General features: G+C 47.9%; 2 protein-coding genes and 1 gene segment (V, D, J or C); 1 reads left to right on the top strand and 2 right to left on the bottom strand.

The window, feature by feature from the left end:
- Positions 1-1,970: 1,970 nt before the first annotated feature.
- Positions 1,971-11,820, bottom strand: LOC106701651 (putative DBH-like monooxygenase protein 2). Its single transcript, XM_014483490.2, has 15 exons — positions 11,810-11,820; positions 11,428-11,501; positions 9,459-9,706; positions 8,445-8,591; positions 6,811-6,972; positions 6,484-6,567; positions 5,470-5,637; positions 5,174-5,276; positions 4,830-4,996; positions 4,426-4,517; positions 4,067-4,163; positions 3,871-3,930; positions 3,515-3,645; positions 2,503-2,617; positions 1,971-2,213 (listed from the first exon to the last, which is right to left on the bottom strand). Exons 1-15 carry the CDS (start codon positions 11,818-11,820, stop codon positions 1,971-1,973), a joined length of 1,902 nt encoding a protein of 633 aa, XP_014338976.2.
- A 3,388-nt stretch (positions 11,821-15,208) lies between these two features.
- LOC106700519 (T-cell receptor beta chain V region E1-like) lies at positions 15,209-18,339 on the top strand. The segment is given in 4 exon segments: positions 15,209-15,403; positions 15,677-15,964; positions 17,346-17,576; positions 18,281-18,339. Coding segments are annotated over 4 exon segments (633 nt in total).
- Positions 18,340-20,625: 2,286 nt separating this feature from the next.
- Positions 20,626-26,326, bottom strand: PRSS58 (serine protease 58). The gene is made up of 5 exons (XM_005911158.3): positions 26,287-26,326; positions 24,599-24,737; positions 23,897-24,156; positions 20,859-20,998; positions 20,626-20,775 (listed from the first exon to the last, which is right to left on the bottom strand). Exons 1-5 carry the CDS (start codon positions 26,324-26,326, stop codon positions 20,626-20,628), a joined length of 729 nt encoding a protein of 242 aa, XP_005911220.2.

Here is a 26,326-nt window from a genome sequence, read left to right as displayed (position 1 = left end):
CCTGAACCCAAGGAAAAAATGGCCAGCCAAGGGCTCCTAGAAGTTTGATCACAGCTCCACAAGGGTGGGGCAGAGGGGCAGGGAAGGTAGTGCTGTCCATTTCCTGTTCATTTCAGTAGCTCCTATTCTGACCTAATGTCAAGCTCACAGGTGGTGCTCAGTGAATATGTACATGATGACTAAATGCTGAGATCAGGAGATGGAGAGGAAAATAAAATGAAAGAAGGAAAACCAAAGTGGGTACAGAGGAGTGCAATAGTGTGAGGGATGTGCACCAGTCTCTGGGCTGGACAAATGGAGCATTGGAAGATTCTGACTGCAGAACTCTGGGGAGGTCACTCAGCTGACTTGAACTTATCAGGACAGACCTGAGAATAAGGCTGCAGCACAGACTGAGGTTTGACATCAGAAACCCATCCAGGAGGTTCTTCTATTTTCTTTTTGTTTTTATCTGAAAGATCGAGGGTGGAAGAATTTGTTTGCAGGGGTTGGGGGTGGGGGCGCTTGAAGTAACACAGTTTTGAATAGAAAGGTCAGACTTTTTTGTGAATTGGGCAGACCAGAGAAAAAAGGTCTGTTTTGCTTTTGTTTAATGTTTATTTATTTGTTTGCTCCAGGTCTTAGTTGTGGTACTATGGATCTTCAGTTGCATCATGTGGGATGGAATCTGTTTCCCTGAGGAGAGATTGAACCCAGGCCGCCTGCAATGGGAGTGCAGAGTCTTAGCCACTGGGCCACCAGGGAGATGCCCAAAAGGTCTGTTTTGATTGTTTAAGTTTCAGTCTAGATTAGTTTTGATCTGTGTGTTTCTTCATGCTGTAGAAAGTAATTTGTGGACCTCAAACTACTGCCAAAGGGCCTTAACCATGTTTTAATATTATTACTTAAAGAAAAGCCTCCATTTCCCTTGAATAGTGACCACAGCGAAGCCCAGTAGTGAACTCTGGCTTCGGGTAAGCCATGTTTTCTGCTTTTCTTGGAAACCCACTCCAGTATTCTTATCCGGAGAACCCCACGGACAGAGGAGTGCAGCTGGCTATGGTCCATAGGGTTGCACAGAGTTGGACATGACTGAAGCGACTTGGCATGCACACACGTGAACTCAAGCAGCGGCAAGAAATTTAGAGACCAGATCTCTACGGCAATTCACAGGCTGGCATGCCCTCGACCTGTTTTCAGAGCCCAGGTCAGCCTCCCTGGGCAAGCAGGCTCTTGACACCTGGTGATCTGAGTGTTGAGAATGTGATACATATTGAGGAACTAAAGATCACCTGGCAGTCAAGGCACAATTGAGGCAACGATGCAACGATGCTGTGTTTGGGGCAACCGGATCCTCAGATGCCCTCTGGATGCCTCAGCCTAGGCCTTTAAGAGACCACCTTAGTGGTAGCTGCTTCACCTGGACCAAAGGCTCAAAGGAAAGAGATGGCACTGGGAAGTGATTTGAATTCTGTTTAATTTGGAGCCTTAAACTTTGTCCCTTATAAACAGAGCCTCTCCCTTCACCACAAGAAGCACACATGTGGCTGCCTCTGCCTCACAGGGAGGGTTGGACAAAGCTGTCAGCAGAAAAGAGAAACAGGAGCCCCTCCAGGGCCAGCATGAGCTGAGGAGAGTTTACAGGGCTCCCTCTACGCATTCAAGCACCCTCCTCCCCACACAGCATCTCCTTGAGTAAGCCTGGGTACCGGACTGCTCAGAGACCCAGTCCCTCACTCAGCCTTGAATTCAGATTTCGTTAGAGGACGTGTGGTCCTACCAGTGCTTCTAGGATGCTTTGAAGGATGGATTGTCAAGCTTGTCATGGGACAGGCTCTGTGGTCTCTGTGCCATGCCCAGGCCTCCAGTCATGACTGAGGTCATGGGAAGGGGCACAGATGGGGACTTTGGGGGCCAAGGGGGAGTTTGTGTGACGTAAGGGGAGGTATGACCAGGGAAGAGGGGCTAAGTATGTAGCTGAGGAGACGGTATCAGATTCCAGACTGCAGGGTGGCAAGGAGCCAAGACAGGGCCCCCTGCCCAAACAAGAGGGCGGCCAGGGGGAGGCACCTCAGGGTGGCACTGCTGGCCCTTGAGAGGACAATGGGGGCCTCCCTGAAGCCTGCAGGGGTTTTGTCCTGGGGTTCCACTTTGCCTCCAGAGGACTCCAAACAAGGACCCCGGGGAGTAGGGTTGATGTCCTGAATCCAGCCTGTTGTGTTTTCCACTAGCTCCTGCAGAAGAAGGAGGAAAAAGGGTGAAACTAGAAGCGCCCCCACCTCCTTTCATCTTCTAAGACCTTCCTTGGTCACCCCCAGTCCCTGCAGCCTCACAGGCTGACTGGGAGACGCCCACCCACACCCAGAGCAGCATCAGCCCTCCTCTGCTCGCTCAGCTTCTTCTCTGATCCAGCATTCCTGCCATTGTCATCCACACCCCCTTTCTCCTCTTTTCTTTCATCCAAACCATCCCTCACTCCTTTAGCCCTAACCCTGAGAGCGCAGTGTCTCCTGGGACACTTACATCAATGGTCTTTATTATCACTGTCTGCTGGGCCTCCTTGCAGGCCTTCTCAACCTTCTTAATGCTCTCCGGGGTCCACTCCACATTGCTCATGGCCATCATGCCCTCCATGGAGCTGCCAATGGGCAGAAAGAGCAGACACTAGTTCAGGGGTGACTTAAAGCTTTGCCAAAATGTGTAAAAAGTAGCCTCACTTTTGTTAGCATCAGTTCGATATCGGCGTAAACCATAAGGAATGTCTTACAACTCAGTAAGACAACCGTGAGCATGGCAGAAGGTGAAATCATCAGAATTAGAGATGAGAATTTTTTTAAAGTGAAAAAGAGGAAGTGCTGACTCTTTTAAAGAAGTGTTTCTTGATCTGGGGACCATGAAGTCCAAGAAGGTTGATGGGATGACTTATGGGAACCTATACATGTCCTGAAATTGTCTGTGAAATGGAATGTGTTTGCAAATATGTGCATTTTTCTTGGAAAGGAGCTTCAGCATTTTCATCAGAGCCTCAGGGAGGACCTTAGTCCCAAGTAATTAAAAGGTTACTGCATGCGTGCTCAGTCATTTCCAACTCTTTGTGACTCCATGAACTCGATAGGTCTTGATAAGTATCATGGTGAAGGCATTACATTAGTCAATGATTATCCATTAAAATTATTAATGTGTGAAAAGTGAAAGTTGCTCAGTCATGTCTGACTGTTTGCGACCCTGTGAACTGTAGCCTGCCAGGTTCCTCTGTCCATGGGATTGTCCAGGCAAGAATATTAGAATGGGTTGCCATTTCCTACTCCAGTGGATCTTCCCAATCCAGGAGCTGAAATCGCATCTCTTGTGTTTCCTGCATTGGCAGACAGAATCTTTACCACTGCACCACCTGGAAAGCCCCAATTAAAAGTCATTCCTTGAAAGCAAACAGTGTTCGAAGCAGGTAAATACATGAGAAAAAGGCAAATACTTTGCACACAAGTGATCTAACTTCTAGAAGTCAGTCTTGATCTTATCTTCCAGGATGACTCACTCTGATACCTCCTCCCCCAGCTCGTGGGCCACGTAGATGATGTCAGGGTACCCCTGGCAGCTGGAGACGTTGTTTCGGGGATAGTAGAAGAAAAAGATGAGGCACATCTCATTGATGGTGCTGGGACCCCCCTGGAGAAGAAGAGAGAGCTAGCGACAATCTTAGTGAGTCACTGACTGAGAAAATGCGAATCCTGGTACCCATCTTATAGTCATGGGATGTGAGAGCAACCCTAACCATTGGAGAAAGAAACGGGTTTCAACTGGAATCATCTGAGTCATGGGATAGCCAAGACCAGGGGTAAAGCTATTCTGAGGCTTATTGTCATTAACCACGGTGGGGAGATGGGTACTTACAAATGTCAAGGAGTTGCGGTCCAGCGTCTGGTAGCGACACTCTACCAGCAATTCATCCCCCTGTGCAGAGAGAAACAAACCCTGAAAGTAAGAGGCAGAAGGACCGGTCCAGCCTTAGACCTCTTGGCTAACAATAACAAGTGCTGATCCTGCCTTCTCCGGATGTCAGCCATGCCTCCCCCAGCCCGGCTCGCACCGGCTTGATCACCACTCGATAAGGTAAATCTCGAGTCTCCTGTAGGTTGAAGTCGTAGGCATCATCTTTACAGATTACGCGGAGTTGAGTTCCGTTTCTGGAGGGAGACAATGTGGGGAGAGGAGTAAGGTGAGGCCGGTGCGGGGAGGGGGGGGGGTCTGTCAACAAAGCAGCAGCATGTGGGCTCATTCTGTGGGCACAGATGGCCTGTGAAACAAAAACCTCCATCCTCCATCATCTCTACTCCAGGAACAGTTCTTGCTTCTCCTGCTCCAACCTCACACTGCAGAATAAACAACTGTTCCTAAAATTTATTTCCAAACACAGAAGGGAGTGCTTCCAATCTGTGTCTTTCTTACCTGTACTGCACCGCCTGTATAGCACGGCCAGCCAAGTGGGTGTGGAGCAGGTAGCCAAAGACCTGGATATCGGGCACTGGAGCCCCGTTCATCTGTGGCAGGGAGGAGACCACCTGGTCCGTTAGGAACTCTCCTCTGCTCTTCGGTTTCCTCCTTTACTATCTGACACCTTCCTCTGAAGATTGGAACATACCCCTTTAGTCTCTGCTGGGCCTCCTGGCCCAGCCATGACTCCCGCCTCCCCTGCACCAGCCAGGTTGGGTCAATTGCCCAAAGCACCAGGTGGTGGCCCTTCTCCAGCTTGGGGACTCGGGCTGCACGCTGGTGGATCACACTAGATCTATGATTGGGAACGGGGAATCTCAGGGGAAGTGGGCGGTGGGGGGAACACCTTCTGGCTTCACCTCTTCAAACTTCTCCGTCTTACACAGTCCGTAGGACATGAAGGACTCAGCGCCGGGGGGGATGAAGTGGATGGGGAAAGTGAAGACGCCCAGCTGCAGGACGCCCATGTCAAACTTGCGCAGGTGTGCGGTGTAGTATACTCGGATCCCCGAGGAGTCGTACAGACCTGGGGCAGGCGGGACCGATCAGAGGAGGCGGGAACAGGTCACAGGCTGTGGAGAAAGAGGCCTGGGAAGGCAAGGGAGGGGCTGCGAGCAGGAGTCAGCAGGCCTCCTGCATCAATGCCTAGAGGACTCAGCCAGCCCCATCCACGGGCGCTTCCATAAATGCTCTAGAGGCTCACCAGGCAGATTGTGAAAATTGCTGTAATGAATCTCCAGGCGGATCCACTGGGGGTCCAAGGGCGTCCCAATAGAGATGCCCACGTCATCTGGAAACTGGTAACTCTGGTGGAAGGAGGGAGGTTTGGCAGCAAGAATGGCTGGGAAGTAGATGCTGGGGACCCCCAGGGGCTCACCCATGTCTTCTCACCTCCATCCCAGACCTCCCTTGTCTCCATCTTCCACCCATCCACCAATCCCCATTGCCTGACCACACATGTCCCCTTAGCCACCGATTTCCCTCATCACACAGACTCACTGTGCCCCCGACAGCCCAGCCCACGATGACCTGTGTGCAGAGGGAGAAGGCGGGGTCGGCCCCATAGCAGTCGCTGATGCCCGTGGGGAGAGCGCTGGCATTGCCACAGGCGTACACCAGGATGTGGTGCACAATCGTCTCATTGTGTTGGACCAACTTGGGCTCGAACTGGGCACCGGATGCAAGACACAGCACAGTCAAGATCTTCCGGGTCAAGTCCTTATCCCTCGAGCCCCCACCCCCACCTTGCTTTCTTTTCCTCAAATATTAATAAAACTATGCCCACGTCTCTACCCCTCTTCCTCTTCCATTTCCTCTGTTTCCTCCTTCCCCAACCTGTGATTTCCCTGGCACTCCACCTGACTCCTCTCTCAGCCCTCATTCTTTTTAAAACCCTTTTCCTGAGAACACAGCACAGGTCTAGCCAGGAATATCCCAAGACTTCCGATTTTCCTTTAATAACCTCATCAGTTCCCTATATCTGAGCATGTGGCCACAGCTTACTGGAGTCATGCTCTAAAGAAAACCATGGCTTGCACACTTTGGCCATTCACGATAAGGCCACACTTTCATTTATTCAATCAAAACTGTAATCACTCAAATGTGAAATCAGGTGACCGACCCGAGTCTCCTCTAGCCAGACTTTGCCGACCTGACAGCCTTTGGCCACGTGTCCTCACCCCCACCCCCCCCACCCGCCCACCAACCTGCACTTCCTCCAGGGCTAAAAGAACACATTTCTTGGCCCAGGGTAGGGCTCATCCTTTGGTCTTTGCAGGAACTTAGTAACTAATGACAATCATCAAAATCACTGTTGCACCATGGGACATGGGTAAAACAGTGCTGGGAGCTGTAGCTCTGGGCTCAGGAAATCCTGGAACTGCCACCTCCACCAGACCTGGCCTGGCCCCCAGGTCCTCCTGGACACGTTCATCCTACACCTCTTCAGAGTCAACCGTGCCCACTGCCTGTCTCAACCACCTAGACAACGTCCCGTCGTCTGGTTCACGGTACCTTGTAGATGTGGTGCTTCTTGCTAACGATGGGGAGAGGGAGGAAGGTGCAGGCGTACGTGGTGTCATCCTCTGGGATGAGGAACTAGAGGGGGACACGCAGAGGCTGAATGGGTGGGAGGGAGGCTCCCAGAGAAACAGGGGAAGGAACAGGTCAGGAAGGGCAACCACTTGAGGGCCAGTTTGACCATCCTCGGGGGACCAAGGGGAGTCAGAGGAACCTGGGTTCCAGGAATGTACTGAATATTGGGTGCAAGAGGAAGGTCTGGATTGAGCGGAAGGCATGGAGGGGGCTGGAGGTGACTGAGCAGGAGGGAGGGGGTCTTACATCAGTGATCTCCAAGTCATGGATGATGGTGTCCTCAGGGGCATCGAGATCATCAGGGTGGACGATTTGGAGCAGGAAGATGGACTTCACAAAAGTACGTTCCCGATCCATCTTTGGGGTGTCATCCAGGCCGTAGGCGGCCAGTACCCTCACAGTGTCGCTCTGTGGGTGTCAAGGGCATCCAGGTGCTGCCACCCACAAGCAGCACTTTGCACACACCCACACCCAACCACTGACACAAGTCACTGGCTCACAGTGCAACTGATAGGGACAGAGTGAAGGGACAAAGTGGGTGATTAAATAGTTAATCCCACTAAGGGATTAAAAGTATGAGAGACCCCTGTGAATTAAAGATTACTCAAGAAAACAGGTTTGCGTATGCTAAGTCGCTTCATTCATGTTCGACCCTTTGCAACCGTATGGACCAGAGCCTGCCAGGCTTCTCTGTCCATGGGATTCTCCAGGCAGGAACACTGGAGTGGGTTGCCAGTGCTCTCTCTAGGGGATCTTCTGGACCCAGGGATGGAACCTGGGCCTCTTGCATCGCAGGCAGATTGTTTACCATCTAAGCCACCAGGGAAGCTCCTATAGGCCACCAGGGAACTCTGACCAAAGCAGGTTTACTTAGTCACAAAACCAAAGAGGCTTATTTAGCAACAAAACTGCAGCAGAAGCAGGAGACACGCACCCAAACAATAAAACAATGGTGGTGTGAAACACACATCCTGCCGGTGAGCTCAGTTAATGACCACCTAGGACATACTCTCTCCACACACAAAAAACAGTAATTTGTGGAAAGGTGACATGCGAAAGTGAAAGACCCTCATTGTACTGAGACCCGAAACAATTTTTCCATAGCACCATGACAGTCCTGTCTTGACCACGTAGAGACAAGCAAACTCCCCCACCTGATGCGGAGGAGGAACTGAGGATGGAAGTGTGATGTCTACTCAAGAATGAGGCAGAAGGTGGTCTTCCCCCCGCCTTCCCACTTTTCCTTTGATTATAAATCTGTAGTGCACTAGGTTCTCAGGGGCAGCACCCTATCACCCACCCGATGTAAGCGGGTGTCCTCTTCTAGGATATCCCTTCTCATCTATCACTTTGCCTTTTGCTGAATTTTGTTCTGTGCCGAGACATAAAGAACCAGAGTTCCTTGGAGCTCTCCCCAGAACGCCACGTTGTAGTTTCAGAATGGAGAGGGCTTGAGATTAGGGATCAGAACTAGTTGGGTTCTGGTTCTGCCTAGAGGCTGACCTGTTGGAGATTCTGGGCAAGCCACACCCCCTCTCCCAGCCCATCTCTGAGCCCACAGGTGTGGGCTGTCACAGGTGGTCACCTGTCCACAGGTGGTTCAAGACACCCTGCAGTTCAAGGAGATCAGGCAAGGGTCTTCAAGAGGCGATGCCAGGGAAGGAGGCATGGGCTGTCAGGGGGAGGCCCATAGAGGGCTGGTGGAGTCACAGGCAGCAGGATTGGGGGGTGGCCATGCTGGGGAATGCTGAGAGAGATGGCGGCCCTGGGAACCGAGACTGGCTGCCCGATGGGCACGGCCACTCCAGGTTGGGGTGATGTCACCACCCAGGAGGAAAGGCTGCTTGCGACCAAATGCTCGTCTCCCCTCTCTCTTTTACCGTGATGTCTTGGTCGTGAGGGTCGCAGGAGCGGAAGGGCCTGGAGAAGCGCATGGTGGTGTAGACGGCATCTTCTGTTAGCCCCTGCAGCTCTGCATCCTGGCTCCCATCCTCCTCCAGCGTGTCTTCATCCACCAGGTGCTGGTCCTGGGGCCCAGGGAGGGTCACGGGGTGAAAACCAGGAGCCCTAAGTGCTCACGGCTTTGAGTAGCCTGAGTCCCTTTAGCCCCGCTAAGGTACCAAATCAGCAGAATATACAATATAGTTCACCCCTGGGACAGAGCATGGCGTCAAGGGGGGATTCATGAGGAAGAGGGAAGGCTGGTTATCTGATCCCGCTGTACTTCTCCCATTTCAAATCTCATCTCCACGAATCCTAATGTTCCTATATCCCCAAGTCTTAAAAACCCACTTATTCTCCAAAAGCTCTATGCTCTTCATCATTTCAGGGGGCTCTTAACATTGACCCTTCCCCATATAAATGCAGTTCAGAATGAGACTGGGAGACAGGTGAGCTGCTTCTTCATCCATAAAGTGGAAGAATAATCATCTACTTCCTGGTGATGCTGGGAGGTTTAATATGCAAAGATTTGGACCAACCCCTGCTTAACCAAAAGTGCATAACAATTTAAGCTATTATTATTGTGGGCACTGATGTCATTACTAGACTATTTTATGTGTGGTCTCTCAGCCTAAAGGTAACAGAAGATGACGACTGTACCCTAAACAGCTTGGATTCTCCCCCAGTGACCTGCACTGGGACTGTGGCCCAGGATGCTCTCTCTTTCAGTCCAATGCCTCCATTCCCTGGGCACTTTAGGGACATTCAGTCTGGAAGACCTAGATTCAACCTCTCCAACGGACCATTTCTGTAGGGAGAGGTCAGCCATCAGCTGGTGTTCTGGGCCTATGCTCAAATATGTTTGGAAAATATGGATCCTTCCTGGATTCAGAGTCATCTTCCACCCAGCAAGAGACCCAACATGCTTGGGAGAGAGCCACCCTCAGACTCACCGAGAAATAGACATTGCCGTCAGGCGAGACGCCTCCGACAACCAGGTCGCTTCCCGCTCTGCTGTAGCGATCTGTGACACCCAAACCCACCCAGCCAGCTGTCCGGACCTGGAGCTCGAAAGTGATGATCTCAGCCTCAAAGTCAAAGTCCCAGCGCAGGAAAACAGCGTTAGAAGGGTCTAGAAACCTGGAATAACGCAGACGCGGCATGGGGCCAAGGCGATTGCATTGGGAGGGAGTTGCAAGGGCTGTAAATAGGAGAAGCCAGGAGAGAAGGGCACAGGCCATGGCTTCTGGGGTCTGGAGCACCTCTCCTTAGATGGACACTCAAGAAGTACGGACTTATATGCTCCTGCATCTGCGCCAGGCACCATGCCACGGGGGAGGGGCAGACTGGGGCCCTCTGATCTGATTATCTCTGGGTTCAGAGTGGAGCCACTTACATAACTCAGGAGGTGTGAGGTGTTCAGAGAGAAGGTGCTCTTGCCCTGGAGTAGGCACCTGGCGTGGAATGCTCAGGAATGAATCACTCTGGCTCTCCCCTGCCAACCCGAGGCAAGTGTCCTGCCCATGGGGACTCCGTGGGATCAAGGAGGTTTTGCTTCTCCCTTCCTCACTTTCTCTCCCTCCTTTTTTTATTTTTTGCAATGCTTCTCTCCCTTTATTTCTCTCTCTGCCTCCCTCCATTCTTTCCCTTCCTGCCCCCCATCCCTGTATTCCTGGATGTTCTTACTGAGCCCTCCCTCTGCCCTCTGGCACATGTTCCCCACCCCAGTTTTCATGAGCGTTTCTATTTTGTCTTTGCCCAGAAGTGATGCACAGACTGGGAGTGGGGGTGGGACTCCAGCCTCCCTACAGCGCAGGAAGGAGAAGAGGTGCTGGCAGGGGGCGAGGGGAAGGCTTCGATTTCCATCTCCCGGAGGAGTCTTGACTACTAATCCCTGGAAGGACATGTAGAGGTGAGGGAGACATAATCAGCTTTCCAGATGGGCAAGTCTGGGGCAGCTTCAAGTTTCTGCACATCACTGGGGAGGAACAAGGAGGATGAGATGGAGAAAATGGGGAATAAACATGAATTTGCCTTTGGGATGCTCTGCACTTTCCCCTTCTTCCCATGAATTGCCTTTCAGAGAAATCATATTCAGGGACCCTCCACCAGAGGCTTGGCCAGCTTCCCCGCTGGCAGCTGGCAAGCTGTTCAGTGCGATGCAAACCACAGAAGCCCAGAAGGAATATTATAGCATCGGAACACTGGGATGAAAAAGAACTTCAGATCCACTTGATTTTCCAAGCACCCCAGCCCATTTAATTTTTGGATGAGGAAATGGAATCATCAAGGAGTGACTTGATCAGTGTCTGAGCTCCCATCCAGTCAGTGGCAGAGCAAACATGAGACTCCAGGCGCCCGGGAGAGTGAATACACCCTTAGGTCACCGACAGGCACCAAGAACTCCTCTCCCTGCAGGCATTTCCACCATAGCTTGTCCTGGTGGAGGCAGCTGGTGTCATTCACTGGCTGCTCCTTAGGAAAGGGACAAAAGTCTCTCACCCTAGAATTCTTTCTTCCATTGTCTGATAGACCCCGTCCTCACCTGACCCTCAGTGTTCTTCCATCAGACAATGGAGAGGATCTGAAAAAACAAAACAAGGCTAGCCTGGAAGGCCTCCTCCATCACAGAGTCCAGGCCACACATTTCTACAGGAATTCAGCTTAAATGAGGGTGGATAGACACTGGAGCCTCTGTCTGAGCCTCCAGATAGGGCAGATGATTCTTCTCATCACCTGCTGAGCTCATCAAAGCTGGTAAGAACCTAGCTGAGGTTGTTTGCAGCTGCTGGGAGCACCTGAGTAGCAGCTGGGGTGCAGCTGGGAGAAAGCACCTTTCTCAAGAGGACAACCGTATCACCCACCCTGAGCAGGGCAGGGAAGGTAAGGAGCTAGGCAGCCATCTGGAAGGAAGAGGCTTACCTTGGCCCTGGATAGGAACTGGGCCAAGAGCAGAGCAGGAGCTTGGGGAGGCACCGAGCTTGAAGAGCAGGAGCCTGGGGAGGAGATAACAGGGGTGTCAGAGACATGCTGATCCCAATCGTATTTGGGGATTAAGGCGAAGGGAAAAGGGAGAAGGGGCTGGGAGACAGGACAGCCAGGCCTGTAAACCGAGATGGGCCCAGGATCCCTTTCCCTGCAATCTGCTCACTGGCCAGAGCACTGGCCTGGGGAGAGCCAGTAACCACTGCAACGGAGGGGATCCCTGCTCCTGGGTCCCCTCTGTGTGGCTTTTCATGAGGCTTTTCTCTACTCTTTCTCCCCTTTTCCCTGGATTACCATTTTCTCCCCTCTCCCAGCCCACTTTCCTCTCATCGTCTAAACCCCAGAGTGACTCTTATGGGAGCAAACATCAGGATTAAGTGCTTGAGTCTTGTGAGGGTGAGCACATATCTTGGCATGCCTGTTAGCCTGGTATTCAAGAGGTGTGATTTTGGGAATGCTTCCCTAAGCTCATTTCTCTCCTTCTCTGGAGTCCTGATGCTGGGAATAGGTAAGGGGGCTGAAGGCAAGAGTGACTCAGCACAGGAGATCAGAGGAGTGGTTACCTGAGAGAAAGGACATCAACAGCACGGTGATGGATGCTTACCAGACTTGTGATCACTTTGCAGAGTGTTCAGGTGTTGCATTATAATGCTGTACATCTGAAACAGGTCTTCCCAGGTGGCTCAGATGGTAAAGAATTTGCCTGCAACGCAGGAGACCCAGGTTCAATCCCTGGGTCAGGAAAATCCCCTTGAGAAGGGATGGCAGCCCACTTCAGTATTCTTGCCTGGAGAACTCCATGGTCAGAGGAGCCTGGTGGGCTACAGTCCATGGAGTCTCAAAGTGATGGAAACGACTGAGTGGCTGACACTTTCAGGCCTGAAACTTCTGAGAAATGGAATATTTCCTGCCATGTTGGTAAACAAAGGATGTCACAGTCATCAGAAATTTCAGCCACCACCATATGGTGAGCTGGTGAGCTCCAGGCTACTCAGGAAGAATACCTTCTATCTAGCAGCCTTCAGACTATAGCTACTTTCTACCGTGAGCCCTGAAGAAACTCAGGAAGTGAAAACACAGGATACTGGCCCCAGATAGCTGAGGTGGATTTCAAAAGAATGATTTCCAATACAAAGAAAAGTCTCAATTCCTTAACTCTAGATAGCTGGTTTTCTTTAATTAACAATTACCTATTGATGCTCAGTGGAGAAGGCAATGGCACCCCACTCCGGTACTCTTGCCTGGAAAATCCCATAGGCAGAGGAGCCCGGTAGGCTGCAGCCCATGGGGTCACTAAGAGTCAGACACGACTGAGTGACTTCACTTTCATTTTTCACTTTCATGTATTGGAGAAGGAAATGGCAACCCACTCCAGTGTCCTTGCCTGGAGAATCCCAGGGATGGGGAAGCCTAGTGGGCTGCCGTCTATGGGGTCACACAGAGTCGGACATGACTGAAGCGACTTAGCAGCAGCAGCAGCATTGATGCTCAGACTACCTGAACTTTGTTGCAAAACTCCAAATACCTTGGCTCCCTCCCTTGCTTCCCCCTCAGCAGTTCTCAGGGTTACTTGAGATGTACCCTCCTTGGCTTGAAGTCATAAAAATTCCATCAAATGAACCATAACTCTCAACTTTTAGGTTGTGAATAATTTTGTAGTCAACAGTTAAATATAAAAAAGGTAGATCCTTCCCCAACAACAAAAAAAGGGGGGAATCAGCACATGTTACTTAGAATATAGTGCAATTCACATTTTGTGCACATTTAGATTATGCAAACTTGAAAGTGTGATATAGAAAATATTAATGAAGTTACTTTATACATGTTGTTAGTGTTGAGTAAGTAAGTTGTGTTTATCTGACTCTTTGCAACCGCGTGGACTGCAGCATGCCAGGAGATTAAAGACCAGTATGGGTGTGTGCTTAGTTGCTCAGTCATGTCCAACTCTTTGCGACCTCATGGACTGTAGCTCACCAGGCTCCTCTGTTCATGGGGATTCTCCAGGCAAAAATACTGGAGTGGGTTGCCACGCCTTCTCCAGGGGATCTTCCCAACCTAGGGACTGAACCCAGGTTTCCCACATTACAGGCAGATTCTTTACTGTCTGAGCCACCAGGGAAGCCCACAAAGACCAGTAAAAGTGACTATAATTGTCATATTTTTATTGAATTGGAAGTGTACAATTGCAACATTAGAGGTCAACTCCTACTAAGTGAGTCTTAGTAGGAGCTCTATTCTAAGAAATGTTCATGTATTAACCCACTTACTCCTATGAACTAGCTTCCAGGATTATTTCCATCTTACAGAGAAATGAACTGAGATCCAAGGCCACGCTGCCAGGAGGTGGCAGCACTGTGATTTGCTGGGACAATACAATAAAAAATAAGACTGACAGTTAAAGTCGTGCAGTCGTGTCCGGCTCTTTGTGACCCTGTGGAATATACAGTCCATGGAATTCTCCAGGCCAGAATACTGGAGTGGGTAGCCTTTCCCTTCTCCAGGGGATCTTCCTAACCCAGGGATCGAATGCAGGTCTCCCGCATTGCAGGCGGATTCTTTACCAGCTGAGCCACAAGGGAAGCCCTAAGAGAAGCAATAACTAGTCCTCAAATGAGAGGACTTGGCAGTCTGTTTTGGTAATCCGAAGTCCATGCTGAAGTCCCTTGGGAATTGGGGTGTCTATCTGTGTTTGCTAATCGGCTTTACCAAGGAAAAATAAATGTAATGGTATTTTTCTATTTTTTTCGCCACCCCCTGTGGCATGTGGTATCTTAATTCCCTGACCAGGGATCAAACCTGGGTCCCCTGCAGTGAAAGTGCAGCGTCTTAACCCCTGGACAGCCAGGGAAGTCCCTATATCATATCTTTATGAGGAAATCATTTTGCAATGTGGTGCCAGGCATCTGCTGTAGACCAAGTTAGGCTTATCTTCTTTGATGATTTTATTCCAAAGAAATGGTTGCAGGTCCTTGAGAAAGACATGCCTGGGTCTTAATACTGGAAAGAGGTGATTTAGCTTTTAAGGAGTGTATGGTATGTACATTTCAAAGAGACAGAGAAAGAACTTAGAAGTTTTCTAAATAAATGCTCTAAGAAAATGGAGGGGAAGGAAGTCTGTTCCCTTATTTTCTTCTGTTTTGTTTGTATTTGCTTTTACAGAGGAAAACACAGGTCATCAGAGATGAGTGTTCCTTACCTACCACCAAAGTTGCCCTGCAGGAGCCTCTATGCATATGGGAAAATGTCTGTTCAATCTGCAAGTTTGACTTGGTTGTTGTTTAGTTGCTCAGTCGTTGTCCGACTCTTTTGAAAACCCTATGGCCTATAGCCCTCCAGGCTCTTCTGTCCATGGATTTCCCAGGCCAGAATATTGGAGTGGGTTGCCATGCCCTCCTCCAGGGGATCTTCCTGACCCAGGGACCAAACCTGTGTCTCCTGCATTGGCAGGAGGATTATTTACCACTGAGCCACCATGGAAGCCCTGTGACTTGGTTTTATCGAGTTATTTTAATTCCTTGTGAAGATTTGAGACACAGATTCAGTGTCATGTTTCTAGGAATCTCTCTGCAAAGCAGCTGAGAGGGTGCAGGTCCAGGTACACTCACCGAGGCCCCCGGGGTGAGTGTGGGGAGTGTGTACGTGTGTGTGAGTGCGCTCTGGTGTGCTGAAACAGGAAACTCCAGTTTGAGGTTTGAGCTTCAGTGAGAAGATGAGACAAGATACTGAGTTTCCTGGAAAAGCCACTCCCTTTTGAGTGTCAGGCCCGGAGAGTCTCAGCCTCTAATCAGGCTTCCCAGGTCAGCGTCTGCTCTCCTGCCTGGTGGCCCCATCCCCCTGCCCTGCTGGAGAGGCGAGGGAATGGCCCCGTTTCCCATCCTGTGGGGCTGGGTGCTCCTGGCTGCCGTGAGTACAGGTCAGGGGCCTGGCAGAGACAACCACTTGGTGGACTTAGGGAGGAAAAGGGGGCTGGGTCACAGGGGTGCCTGTAGGTGCAGAAAGTTCTGCTCCGACCCCAGCCTTGCCAAGAGCGCCCTGCAGTCCCCTCACCCTGTGAAAGGACCCCTTCTGCAAGAGCCTCCTCCTGGCACTACTCATGGGATCCCTCTTCAGGTTTTGGCTGCAGCTAGAGATCTGGTGGTGACCACTGCCCCCAGGAGCTTCAGCCTGGCTGGCCTGTGTGTTTCAGATGCAGCCACGAGCTTGGTGGAGCAAAAGCCCAGGTGGGTCCTGGTACCTCGCGGACAGGCTGAAACCCTGCGGTGCATCCTGAAGGATTCCCAGTACCCCTGGATGAGCTGGTACCAGCAGGATCTCCGGGGGCAAGTACAGGTGCTGGCCAGTCTGCGACGTACCGGGGATAAGGAAGTCATAAACCTCCCTGGAGCGAATTACCGGGCCACGCGGGTCAGTGAGAGCGAGCTGAGCCTACACGTGGCCAATGTGACCCAGGGCAGAACGCTCTTCTGCACCTGCAGTAAAGACACAGTGAGACACCCTAACTGGGAAAATGAATAAAAACCACCCTCTGGGCGCCAACCCCAGACCCAGCCTCCTCCTCCTCTTCCCCCTCTGCCTGATGGCCCTCCCCAACCTGGATCTTCCCTTCTGGCCTCTTTATTACAAACAGACTCTCCCTGTGCTTCAGAGAACACTCAGCCCAGTGAATTCAAGCTCGATCCATGGCCCCAGCAGCCACTTGTGACTCTGGGGAAGACTTCTTCTCCTTGAAGCTTAGGTTCTGTGTCTGCAAAGTACTGATGCTAACTCCTGACTCAGAAGGTTGCTTCTTGGATTAAACAACCCAGTTCAAGCGAAGCCTTTAGGAAAATACAGAGTCATGTAGGAAGGACTTGGTCACTGTTGGCTATTCTCTCCACAGTGGTGGTATTGTGCTAAGTTGCTTCACTCATGTCCAGCTCTTTGTGACCCCAAGGACCATAGCCTGCCAGGCTCCTCTGTCCATGGGATTCTCCAGGCAAGACTACTGGACCGGGTTGCTGTGCCCCTCTCCAGGGATCTTCCTGACCCAGGGATCGAACCTGGGTCTCAACGTCTCCTGCATTGGCAGGTGGGTTCTTTACCTCTAGTCCCACCTGGGAAGACTTAATCACTGTGAACTATTTTCTCCACATGTATAAGAAGCATATTGCATTTTAAGACCAGTATCAATGCCCAGAGGAAAGAAGGACACCCAAAGAGATCCTGGGAGCTCAGAAAAGAGGTAGAGTGAATATCTCAATGTATGACACACACACAGACACCCCTCCACCACAAACACTGCTTGCATAAACAAGCATGCACACATTTTCCCAATTAGATCTACATTCTCTGCACTCAGCACCTCCTGAACTTCTCACGCCTCAATCTCCAGTTGACCTTTTTAAAAGCAAGATCCACAGAGAGGGCCTGACCTAGAAAGGACCAGGGTCTGGGTTCCAGAGTGGAGGGCTCACCAAATATTGACCTAATGCCATGGCTCAGAAATGGATCTGCAGCCTGAGGAAGGGTACTTGTGGACTGAGGGCAGAACAGCAGGCTCAGCCCCAGATGAATGGCCGGGAACCACAGGGACGGGTGTTATGAGAAAGACGCCGGTCCTGAGACCCCTGCAGAGAAGGGAGACTGGACTGCCGTTGACCCACCCCGCTTCCAGCTCAGAGCTTCTCCATCCCAGACAGAGTGGTCCACACAGCAGGTGACTGGGATGCAGGGTGGGCGTGAGTGAATGCGGAGGCATTTCAAAGGCAGCCCCATCTCTGATGGCACAGTGGGTGGGTGGTTTGCCAGGCAGAACTACCAGCACCTACCTGCTCTTTCCTCTGCGCTTATGGGGAGTGAGAAACTTTCTCCACCAGGGGGCGCCATCTGCCCGCGGATCTCCATGACCCGCACAGAGGTCATGATGGCAGCCGTAGTATTGGTCTTCTCTCAGCCCCTCTCAGGTGTGGTGGTGAACACCTGCCTGGCTCCAGAAGACAAGGACAACGAGGAGGAGGAGACAGACAGCCTGGCATTTGGATACCCGAGTCCTCTCTCTTTGGCATTTTGGTTGAATTTTGGTCAGAGCAGTTGCCAGAAATCCCAAAGTGAGATAATCAAGGTGCCTAGTACTGCACTGAGTTTTCAAAGGGTCTGGGAGTGATGGCCTTGGGATTCCTCAATCCCTGGCTCCCCATCTTTAGCTTCCAGTGGATGATTTTTTTTTTAATTTAAAATTTTTATTATTGTCTTGCTCAGTTTCATCAAGAACCACAGCTTTGTTTTCTTTTGGTCACACTGTGATGGCATGTAGACACTTCCCTGATAAGGGATCAAACCCACACCCCTTGCATTGGAAGCATGGAATCTTAACCACTGGATCTCCAGGGAAGCCCCCAGTAGGCAATTTTATTCTATTCCAGTTGTCATAGCTGATGACTTAAAACCAGGGCTTTTTTCCCACCCTGGTTTCCTACTGAGCAGAACTCATTTTACGGTTTCTCAAACCCTCCCATCCTTGAAGGAAATACACAGAGGAAAGAAACTCTAAATTCTATGAAGTCTTTGAAAGCCTCATCATTGCAGTAGCTGCTGTTTATTTCTGTGCACAGGCGCAAGCTCTAGCCTGATCTTCACCTGGCTTTTGTATGATCCTGGCCCATCCAGTCACAGCTTTGGGGATCATAGCTTTTCAGCCTGGAGAATGGTGTTTATAGGAAGTATCCCCTTACTAATCAGCATGATCTTCAGATCCTAATGTCTTATTAGGATCTGAGGAGGCTAATAAGTGACACCCCTATTTTCTTTACAGAAATTCTGAACAAAGTGAGAGAGATAAAGGAGGAGGCAGATGAAGAGGGAAATTTCTAGCAACGTGACTTACAGAGCTGATAGAGAATATGGCTCAGACACGTGACAACAGCAGGCTTCCTAAGGCTGTGACTTACAATTAGAAAGACTTATCCCACCCTTCAGGATACTGAGTCATAGATGCCATCCTATTTTCTCTTAAAAATCCAACATGCAAATGAACAGAGAAGGCTTGAAGAAGAACTTTGCAGGGGTCACATTTTCTCCTCTTTCAGTATCATTTAGCTCCTACTAAAGAACTTTTTTGCATTTTAAAGTGTAATAGCTTGCTAAATGACTGAAGTGACTTAGCAGCAGCAGCAGCAGCTTGCTAAAGGAAAATAGACAATGTCAAGTTACTCATTTCACCTGCTTCTCCAACTCCTAAAATGGAAATGAATGACAACACGGTAATGTTTTGAGCCTTTAAGAGGATTCTTTCAAGGACTCTCCATTAAAATGGGATCCCAGGAGTGAAACCGACAGACAGGTCAAGTTATTTGACTGATAGAACCAAAAGTAGGCCAAAACAACCCCAACAGATTTGATAGCAGTGGAGTGATGTGAGTCAATAAGCTGAAGTATTCCAGCCTCCTTCTTCACTTGCAAACTTGTTAGTTATATTAACTGATTTAATTCCCTTTGAGCCAAAGAGAGCCTGGGTGCCCTAGAGCAGGGGTCCCCAATCTCCAGATCTACAGCCGATGATCTGAGGTGGAACTGATGTAATAATAACAGAAACAAAGTGCACAGTGAATGTAATGCCCTTGAATCATCCCCCAACCATCCCTGGGCCCTGGTCTGTGGAAAAATTGTCTTTCATGAAACCAGTCCCTGGTGCCAAAAAGGTTGGGAACCACTGCCCTAGAGAATGGATCCTGTGCTAAGACTGAGTCTTCTTTTAAGCCTATAAAAGAAGAGCCCTATTTACTTGGTGACTTAGGCATGCTAGGTTGCTTCAGTCATGTCTGACTCTTTGTGACCCCATGGACTGTAGCCCATCAGGCTCCTCTGTCCATGGGATTCTCCAGGCAAGAATACTGGAGTGGGTTGCCATGCCCTCCTCCTCTTGTGATATTAAAACTCCTCGGAGAGATGCCACGAAGGAAGAAGTAGAATTGAATTCTTCTCAGGAGCCAGAAGATCAATCAACATTATCTAGTTCTCATTCCTGAGATCAAGATTAATGTGAATTTCTTGAGAGTGGCTGATGCTCTGCCCTGGTAGACACTTGGAAGGAGCAGAATGGGGACATGGGGATAAGCTATTTGAGGAAGAATTAATGTACTACAGTTTTTCAAGGTCAGTTTGGAGGAGGAAAATATGGTATCCCTGAGAATTCTCACCAAAATACTCTCACTGCAGAAGACTTGAATGAGCAGATAGACAAGCTGATCTGTTCTAAAGTCCTTCTTCATTGTTCTCATTGTTTTTAAATGGCTCCACAAGCAAAATGAGCAATGGAACCAAATGGAGCATGTGCAGAGACTTCTTGCAAAGACCTAATTTACAAAAATGTCACTGACCCATCTCACTCTTAATATAATACGGGTCAAAGGCCACTCCCCAAGGAAATCTATCAAGTAAAGCTCTCAGGTGGTAACTGGAGCTGCAGAAGTGAGATGAAAAGAGAAGAAGGAAGGAAGAAAAAGGCAAGAGTGTTTAACCGGGGGAGAATGAAGCTCCTGGGGCAGCTGGCATCATAGAAAGAGTACATTGGGAAAATCCATCCTGTGTTCTGTGTTCATCTGCTGTGTCCTAAACCCCAGTTACCTTTGGTATTAACCTCTCAGAGCTAAGTCCCTACTGAGAATGCTGCAAAATGAATGTCCAGAATCCATGTCTGGTGCTGAGAGTTGTGTGGGTAACACATGTCCCCCCTTAAACCTTCTTTCCTTCCTGGGAATTCTATTTAGTTTAATCCTTCTCAGACTTCCAGCTGGCATGTATAACTTGCCCAAAGCACATGTGATTGAATCAGTGCAAGTAGTAGGTGTTTTGTTACCCAAAATGGCAATCAAGTAACCTTTTTAAATTTTTTTCCCCAGTAAGGCAATGATCAGTTCATTAGCGAGAACACAGTCGCCACTTCATAAATTCCAAGAGGTGTGGAGTTTACCATCATCGTCAGTAGGGGAGGAGGAAGTGCTGCCATGCATAGTCACATACAGGGAGGTACCAGCCACCCACCCTGTGGGGCAGGAGTGAGACAGACGTGTGGGATGCAATTCAGGACACCTGGTTAATTCTGAGGCTGGATTTAGGAACGGGTGTTGTCACAGGGTCTAGAATTCCTGCCATGAGAACTCAGTTATTCTGGATGGTATTTTCAATCCAGGGTATGTAGTTAATGATCCTGGTATAGATGCCCACATCGGCTCTCAAAACACACCCATCCGCAAACGTCAGGATTCCTTGAAGTACGCCATTGCACACCGCTGGGGCAGCTGTGACTTCCTGCCAGGGAAAAGGAGACCGAGTTATTTTTCGGGCAAAGGATGCAATAAGATGGGGACATTAAGGCACAGAGAGCACACTACCTTGCAGGGCTGCCTCCGTCCTGGCACAATGCCCACGCACATCATACTGTCTCTGATGTGCATGTATTTATAGGCTTTGAGGCACTCAACTTTGGAGATTACAGATATATTCACATTCTGCAGTGAGTCAGGGTCCTTGTCTGGAAGAAAGAAAGAAATAGAACTTCCTTAAGAGTTATGAGATACCAATCTTCCTTCTTTCCTTTCCTTCGTTTTCAACATAGTTCCTTTCCTGGTAGAAACAAAAAAGAGTTCAAACACAGAGAAATCAAAACCGTGGCCACTAAGACAGTAGGAAGTGATCAGATTAACAATTTCTCATGATACAAAGCGTCTATTTATAAAAGAGGTTAAATTCTTGGAAGTTAGATGGGAATACAAGACATTTCTGCAATGAAGTGAAATAAATTACTTACAATTTTTTCTGGCAATTCAGACATTTTAAAAGCATCCTTTAAGTTGGAATTTTTATTTATTCAGTTTAATTTTATTTTACTTTTTGAGCTTTCAGGTTTATGATTTGTCCCACAGTTTGCACTCATCACCTATTCCTTTCTAATTTTTCAGTTGAAACACACTGACATGAAACACTGCATAAATTAGGTATACAGTATATTGATTTGACACATTTGAATATTGTAGTATTGAGTCAGAGGTAGATGCCCCCCCCTGCCCCCGCAATGGTAAAATGATAGGAGATTCATTCTCTGTGGACCAAAAACGCCAAGAGGAGAATAGTAGGGCGATTAAGGGAGGAGGCTGGGCCACATATGCATAGAAAGTTTCCTTAGAGGTCAAAGTGGAGTGATATCAAGGGATGCTCTACCCATAGGCCTTTGTGGTAGAATCCATCTTGATTAAGAGATGCATGTCCACACGTAGGAGAATCCTGAGATATACCAAATATGGACTGTGAGCCTGGCAAATCAAAATGATTGGCCTCAGGGAACCTGGAAAAAATGCCCCATACAAGTGATTTAACTTGCTATGAGGTCTCAACTCTCTCTTTCCCCGTCTGAGTCTGCCCGTGTGGCTATGAACACATACTGTACTCTTTCCTCCTAATACTTTACTTGTTTCACTACTTTCTGTCTTTGTGGGAATTCTTTTCTGGAAAACTGAAGAGCCACGGTCCTTGTCACTGACCACTGGTCTAGTGGCTAGAATTTGGTGTTCTCACTGCTGCAACCTGGCCTCACTGTTCAACCTGGCTGGGAACTCAAGCCCCACTTCAAGCCACTGGAGGTCAAGACCACTAGAGATCAATATGATTGGCCATAGTCCCCTCTATCACCTCACAAAATTATAATTTCTTTTTTTCTTTTTTTTGGTGGGAAAAATTAAGATCTAATCCCTCGGCAAGTTTGATTATAATACAATGTCGCTATCTATATTCACTTTGTGTGCTTAGCTGCTCAGTCTTGTCCAGCTCTTTGCAATCTCATGGACTGTAGTCTGCCAGGCTCCTCTATCCATGGGAATTCTCCAGGCAAGAATAGTGGAGTGGGTTGTCATGCCCTCCTTCAGGGGATCATCCTATACTGTGTATTAGATTTCCAGAACTTATTTATCTACTAGTTGCAAGTTTGTACCATTAGACAATGTCTCTCTTATTAATATTTTGAGAGTCTGAAGGAATTTAGAAAGATCTAAGCCTAGTTTTTCATTCATCAGATCAAAAGTATCCAGTATCTGCTTAAAAAAAATCATGCAAAAAGTGGTTTCTCTTAAATCCATAAAACTTTGATTTTAAACTAGGTCTCCTCATTTCTAATTCAAATTATTTCCTTTATATCAGTGGTTCACACATATTGTGAACTCTGAAGATCCATAACAAAATTTTTCCAACCTGCAACAAAATGAGAGAAATAAGAACAAAGAAGTTTCTATGCACATGTTGGGTGTTCTTGCCAAGGATTCTTCTTTGGGAGGAAGTATATTATTTTGAGATTTTGCTTTTTAGGGTGTGTTTATTTGAGTATCTTTATTTGAAAATAATATATTAATTTTTTAAAAGAAAATGAGATTCTTTGCCTTATTTTCTAATCTAGCAATAACTGTATAGCTCAACTTTTCTTTTGGAAAGGCCTTTTTAAAAAATGCTCACTTAACTACTTCATGAGCCAGATCAAAATAAACTGCATTTTTTGGTAAGTTATGTCTCTTTTTAATTAAAATGACATAACACAGATAAATAAAACATACTGCTTAACAGAAAAGCGTTTGCCTATTTCCAAAACTCAAGTTGTCTCTCAAAGGACAAGGAATTTCTACTTTTTTTTTTCTTTTACTGGAATACAGTTATTTATAATGTTGTGTTAGTTTCAGGCATACAGCAAAGTGAGTCAATTATACATATATCCTTTCTTTTTAAGATTCTTTTCCCATATAGATAATTACAGACTACTGAGTAGACTTACCTGCGCTATATATATAGATCCTTATTAGTTATCTATTTCATGTATAGTAGTGTATATGTCAATTCCAATCTCCCAATTTATCCCTTCCAATTTTCTGATGAAGTGAGTGAATATTCATTTTTAAAATGTTACCAGTTAAAAATCTTAAACTTTTGTTGATCTGTATCACAATTTTGCATAAAGAAGTTCTGCATGATTTAGCACAATATTGTGTATTTATCTTGTGTTTACTACATAAACATCATTTTGCTCTATTTCAGGGCTTTAAGTTTCTTTAATGCCTGCAATGGTTTGAAACCATCTAATGTAGTTTATGCCTCATTTCTGAATTAAGAAAATTAAGGCTTCAAAGGTAAAGTGACCAATGAGCTGTCATACAGCAAATGAAGCCCAGAATACAAATGTCTTCTTCCCACACACACATCTATCAGATATGGAAGCAAAGATGTAGAAAGATACAGAAAAGAGGTCAGGACTCCTACAGTGAGACTCCGGAGAAGGGAAAGGAGATGAAAGGATGAATGGAAAGGTTAGAAGAAAGCTCAGTGGGAAAAACGGCAGGAGCTAAGGAAGAGTGGAAGTCGGAGGGGCGCGTGTCTGGTTCTGAGAGCCACCCACAGTGGTCACACAGGTTGTAGGCCCAGGTGGAGACGGTGCACGTGTCGTCTTCAGCGGCAGGCTCTTCGGGCAGGCTGACTATTTTCACGTAGTTGTTGAGTTCAATATGGGTTTGCAGCTTGATTAACATGAGGTTGTGCTCAATAGAAGTGATGGAAAATTGTGGGTGATGAATCATCTTCTCATAACCAACCACTTGTACATATTTTTCTTCATCTATATTGGATGGTTTTGTAACTCCCAGTATTAACTGAAGCCTCCTAGAACAATAGAGATGTTTGTGAGAAGACTGAACAGACATGGATTATCCATCCTTCTGGACTTTTATGGGGCTTTCCTAGTGGCTCAGATGGTAGAGAATCTGCCTGCAATGCAGGAGACTTGAGTTCAATCTCTGGGTTGCAAAGATCCCCTAGAGAAGGAAATGGCAACCAACTCCAGTTTTCTTGCCTGGAGAATTCCATGGACAGAGGAGCTTGGTGGTCCAAGCTCCATGAGGTCACAAAGAATCGGATATATGACTGAGCAATTAACACACTATAGGCCTTGATGAGCTCCTCCACAAAGCCTTTTCTCTACTACTGAACATCCCCAGGACATCTCTCAAATCCCATTTAACTGAGTGGACCCCAGGGAGGATTCTGGTCTGTGCCCAACCTGAGAACTCAAAGCATAGGGTGATGTTGGAGGCTTCTTACTCACGGTAAGTTACAGTTTGCAGCTGTGATCACCCAAAGAGGGTGGATCAGGACTCCAACACAAGGCAAGTAATCAGACTTCAAGTAGATCAGGTAGGGGGGAGTGATGGCGTCTTTGAAGTTTGGATCAAAGGTCAAAGCAACTGGACAGAGACACATAGAGCACAAATTCTGAGATTGTTTTTCAGGTATTATTTGAAAAAAACAAAGGAAGAGAACTCAATAGACACATTGCCCCACCCTTCTCTCCAGGAATTTTATCTGTAAGTTGAATATGTAAACTGGATCAGTTTGTTCTAAAACATGAAGAAAATGATAAAAACATATATATTTCATAAGATGAAAGGTGTTTTCCCTTTTAGTTGTCATTATGTGCTCTTCAAAGTATTGATCAAATACAACCTTCCTTAAATACCTTCCAAGATTCAGTAGGCATATGACACATCAGCTCATGGAGAACTTCCTATCTTTGCCATGTTTAGAATGCTTTGGCCAATATTATCCCTTTCTCCTGAAAATGCAAGGCTGAATGATAACGTTTCATTTGAAGAACAGAGCAAATGCTAACAGAGTCTGACAAGGGAGGTAACCATTCATTCAACGAATAAATATAGTGAACAAAACAGAGATATGCCCCTGCAGTCCTACATTCTGATGAGTGGAGACATTCAGTAATAGTAAATACAGGAATACATCAATGGTATAGTATGTTGAGTGGCAATTAGTGCAGGGAGCAAGGGAGGGGAAGTATCAGAGGTGTGCATGCATGTGGGTATGTGGGAGCCATTGTGCAGTATTGCATCAGCAGTTGGGAAGACCTCAGGGCCAATGTGAGAGGTCAGCGATGTAATGAAGACGTGGGAGTTAATCGGGTGTCTAGGGAAAGGAATTCCAGTGAGAGAATATGTCTGGAGCAAGAGTCCTCAGGCCTGTTTAAGGCACATCAGAGAGGCCAGGGAGAAAGGCAGGAAGGAAAGAGGCCATGAGGTGATACAAGATTTTGTAGAGTGTTGTAAGGACATGAACTTGTCTCCTAAGTGACACATGGAATCGCTTCAGGGTGTTGTGTAAAGGATGATAATTTCCTTACAGAGAAGTGTGGCATGTAGGTTTATAAAGCAAAGAACCCTGTTAGGAGAATGATTTGGTAATAAAGACAGAAGAGGGTGTCTTGAGCCATAGCGATCCATGGAGGTGGTGACATGTGATTTGATTTAGGAAACGTTTAGAAGACAGAGACAGCAACAGGTTCCGATCAGGTTGATATGGGGTATAAGAGGGGGTTCATGAATACTTCCAGGGCTTTTGTTTGAATGACTGGAACCATGTCTGGACAAGACCTAAACCCCTGAATGTTCTGCTTTGTCCATTAGCTGGACCCCTGTTTTCCACCCTGGACTCCACTTTTCATTCGCCCATACCAAGCATCAGTCCTGTTCGCCACAGGCCCAGAGTCAGGCCCCTGTCTTCCTTAGAGAGTCTAGGGTCAGGTTTCAGGGTCCATGCCTCCCCCAAAAGCACTCAGGCAATCACCCTAAGGCAAAGACACAGGAAGAAACCTGGTGGGGAATGCTGAAGAAGAGTCAGTCCTGTGCTTGCAGTCTGGAACCTTGCTCCTGTCTTCACCCATCTTTCATGATTCCCTCAGGATTTCTCTTGGGCAATTAAGGAGAAAGATATGCAGTTACTCACCAGGCAGGTTCAAGAGAGCCCACAGAAGGATTAAATTCAT

The sequence above is a fragment of the Bos mutus genome, chromosome 4 (assembly GCF_027580195.1).
Source record: "Bos mutus isolate GX-2022 chromosome 4, NWIPB_WYAK_1.1, whole genome shotgun sequence".
In the NCBI taxonomy this organism is placed as follows: Eukaryota; Metazoa; Chordata; class Mammalia; order Artiodactyla; family Bovidae; genus Bos; species Bos mutus.
Note: the sequence above shows the minus strand (reverse complement) of the source record. Positions and strands in the feature narration are given on the sequence as shown.

Coding starts and splice junctions, on each gene's coding strand:
- LOC106701651 (XM_014483490.2), bottom strand. Junction 4,164..4,425: donor ATACAGGCGGTGCAGTACAG/GTAAGAAAGACA, acceptor GTCTCCCTCCAG/AAACGGAACTCAACTCCGCG. Junction 3,646..3,870: donor ACCGCAACTCCTTGACATTT/GTAAGTACCCAT, acceptor CTTCTTCTCCAG/GGGGGTCCCAGCACCATCAA.
- PRSS58 (XM_005911158.3), bottom strand. CDS start 26,326: ATGAATTTAATCCTTCTGTGGGCTCTCTTGAACCTGCCTG. Junction 24,738..26,286: donor GGCTCTCTTGAACCTGCCTG/GTGAGTAACTGC, acceptor GTCTCTGTCCAG/TTGCTTTGACCTTTGATCCA. Junction 20,999..23,896: donor CTACAACCTGTGTGACCACT/GTGGGTGGCTCT, acceptor TCTTTCTTCCAG/ACAAGGACCCTGACTCACTG.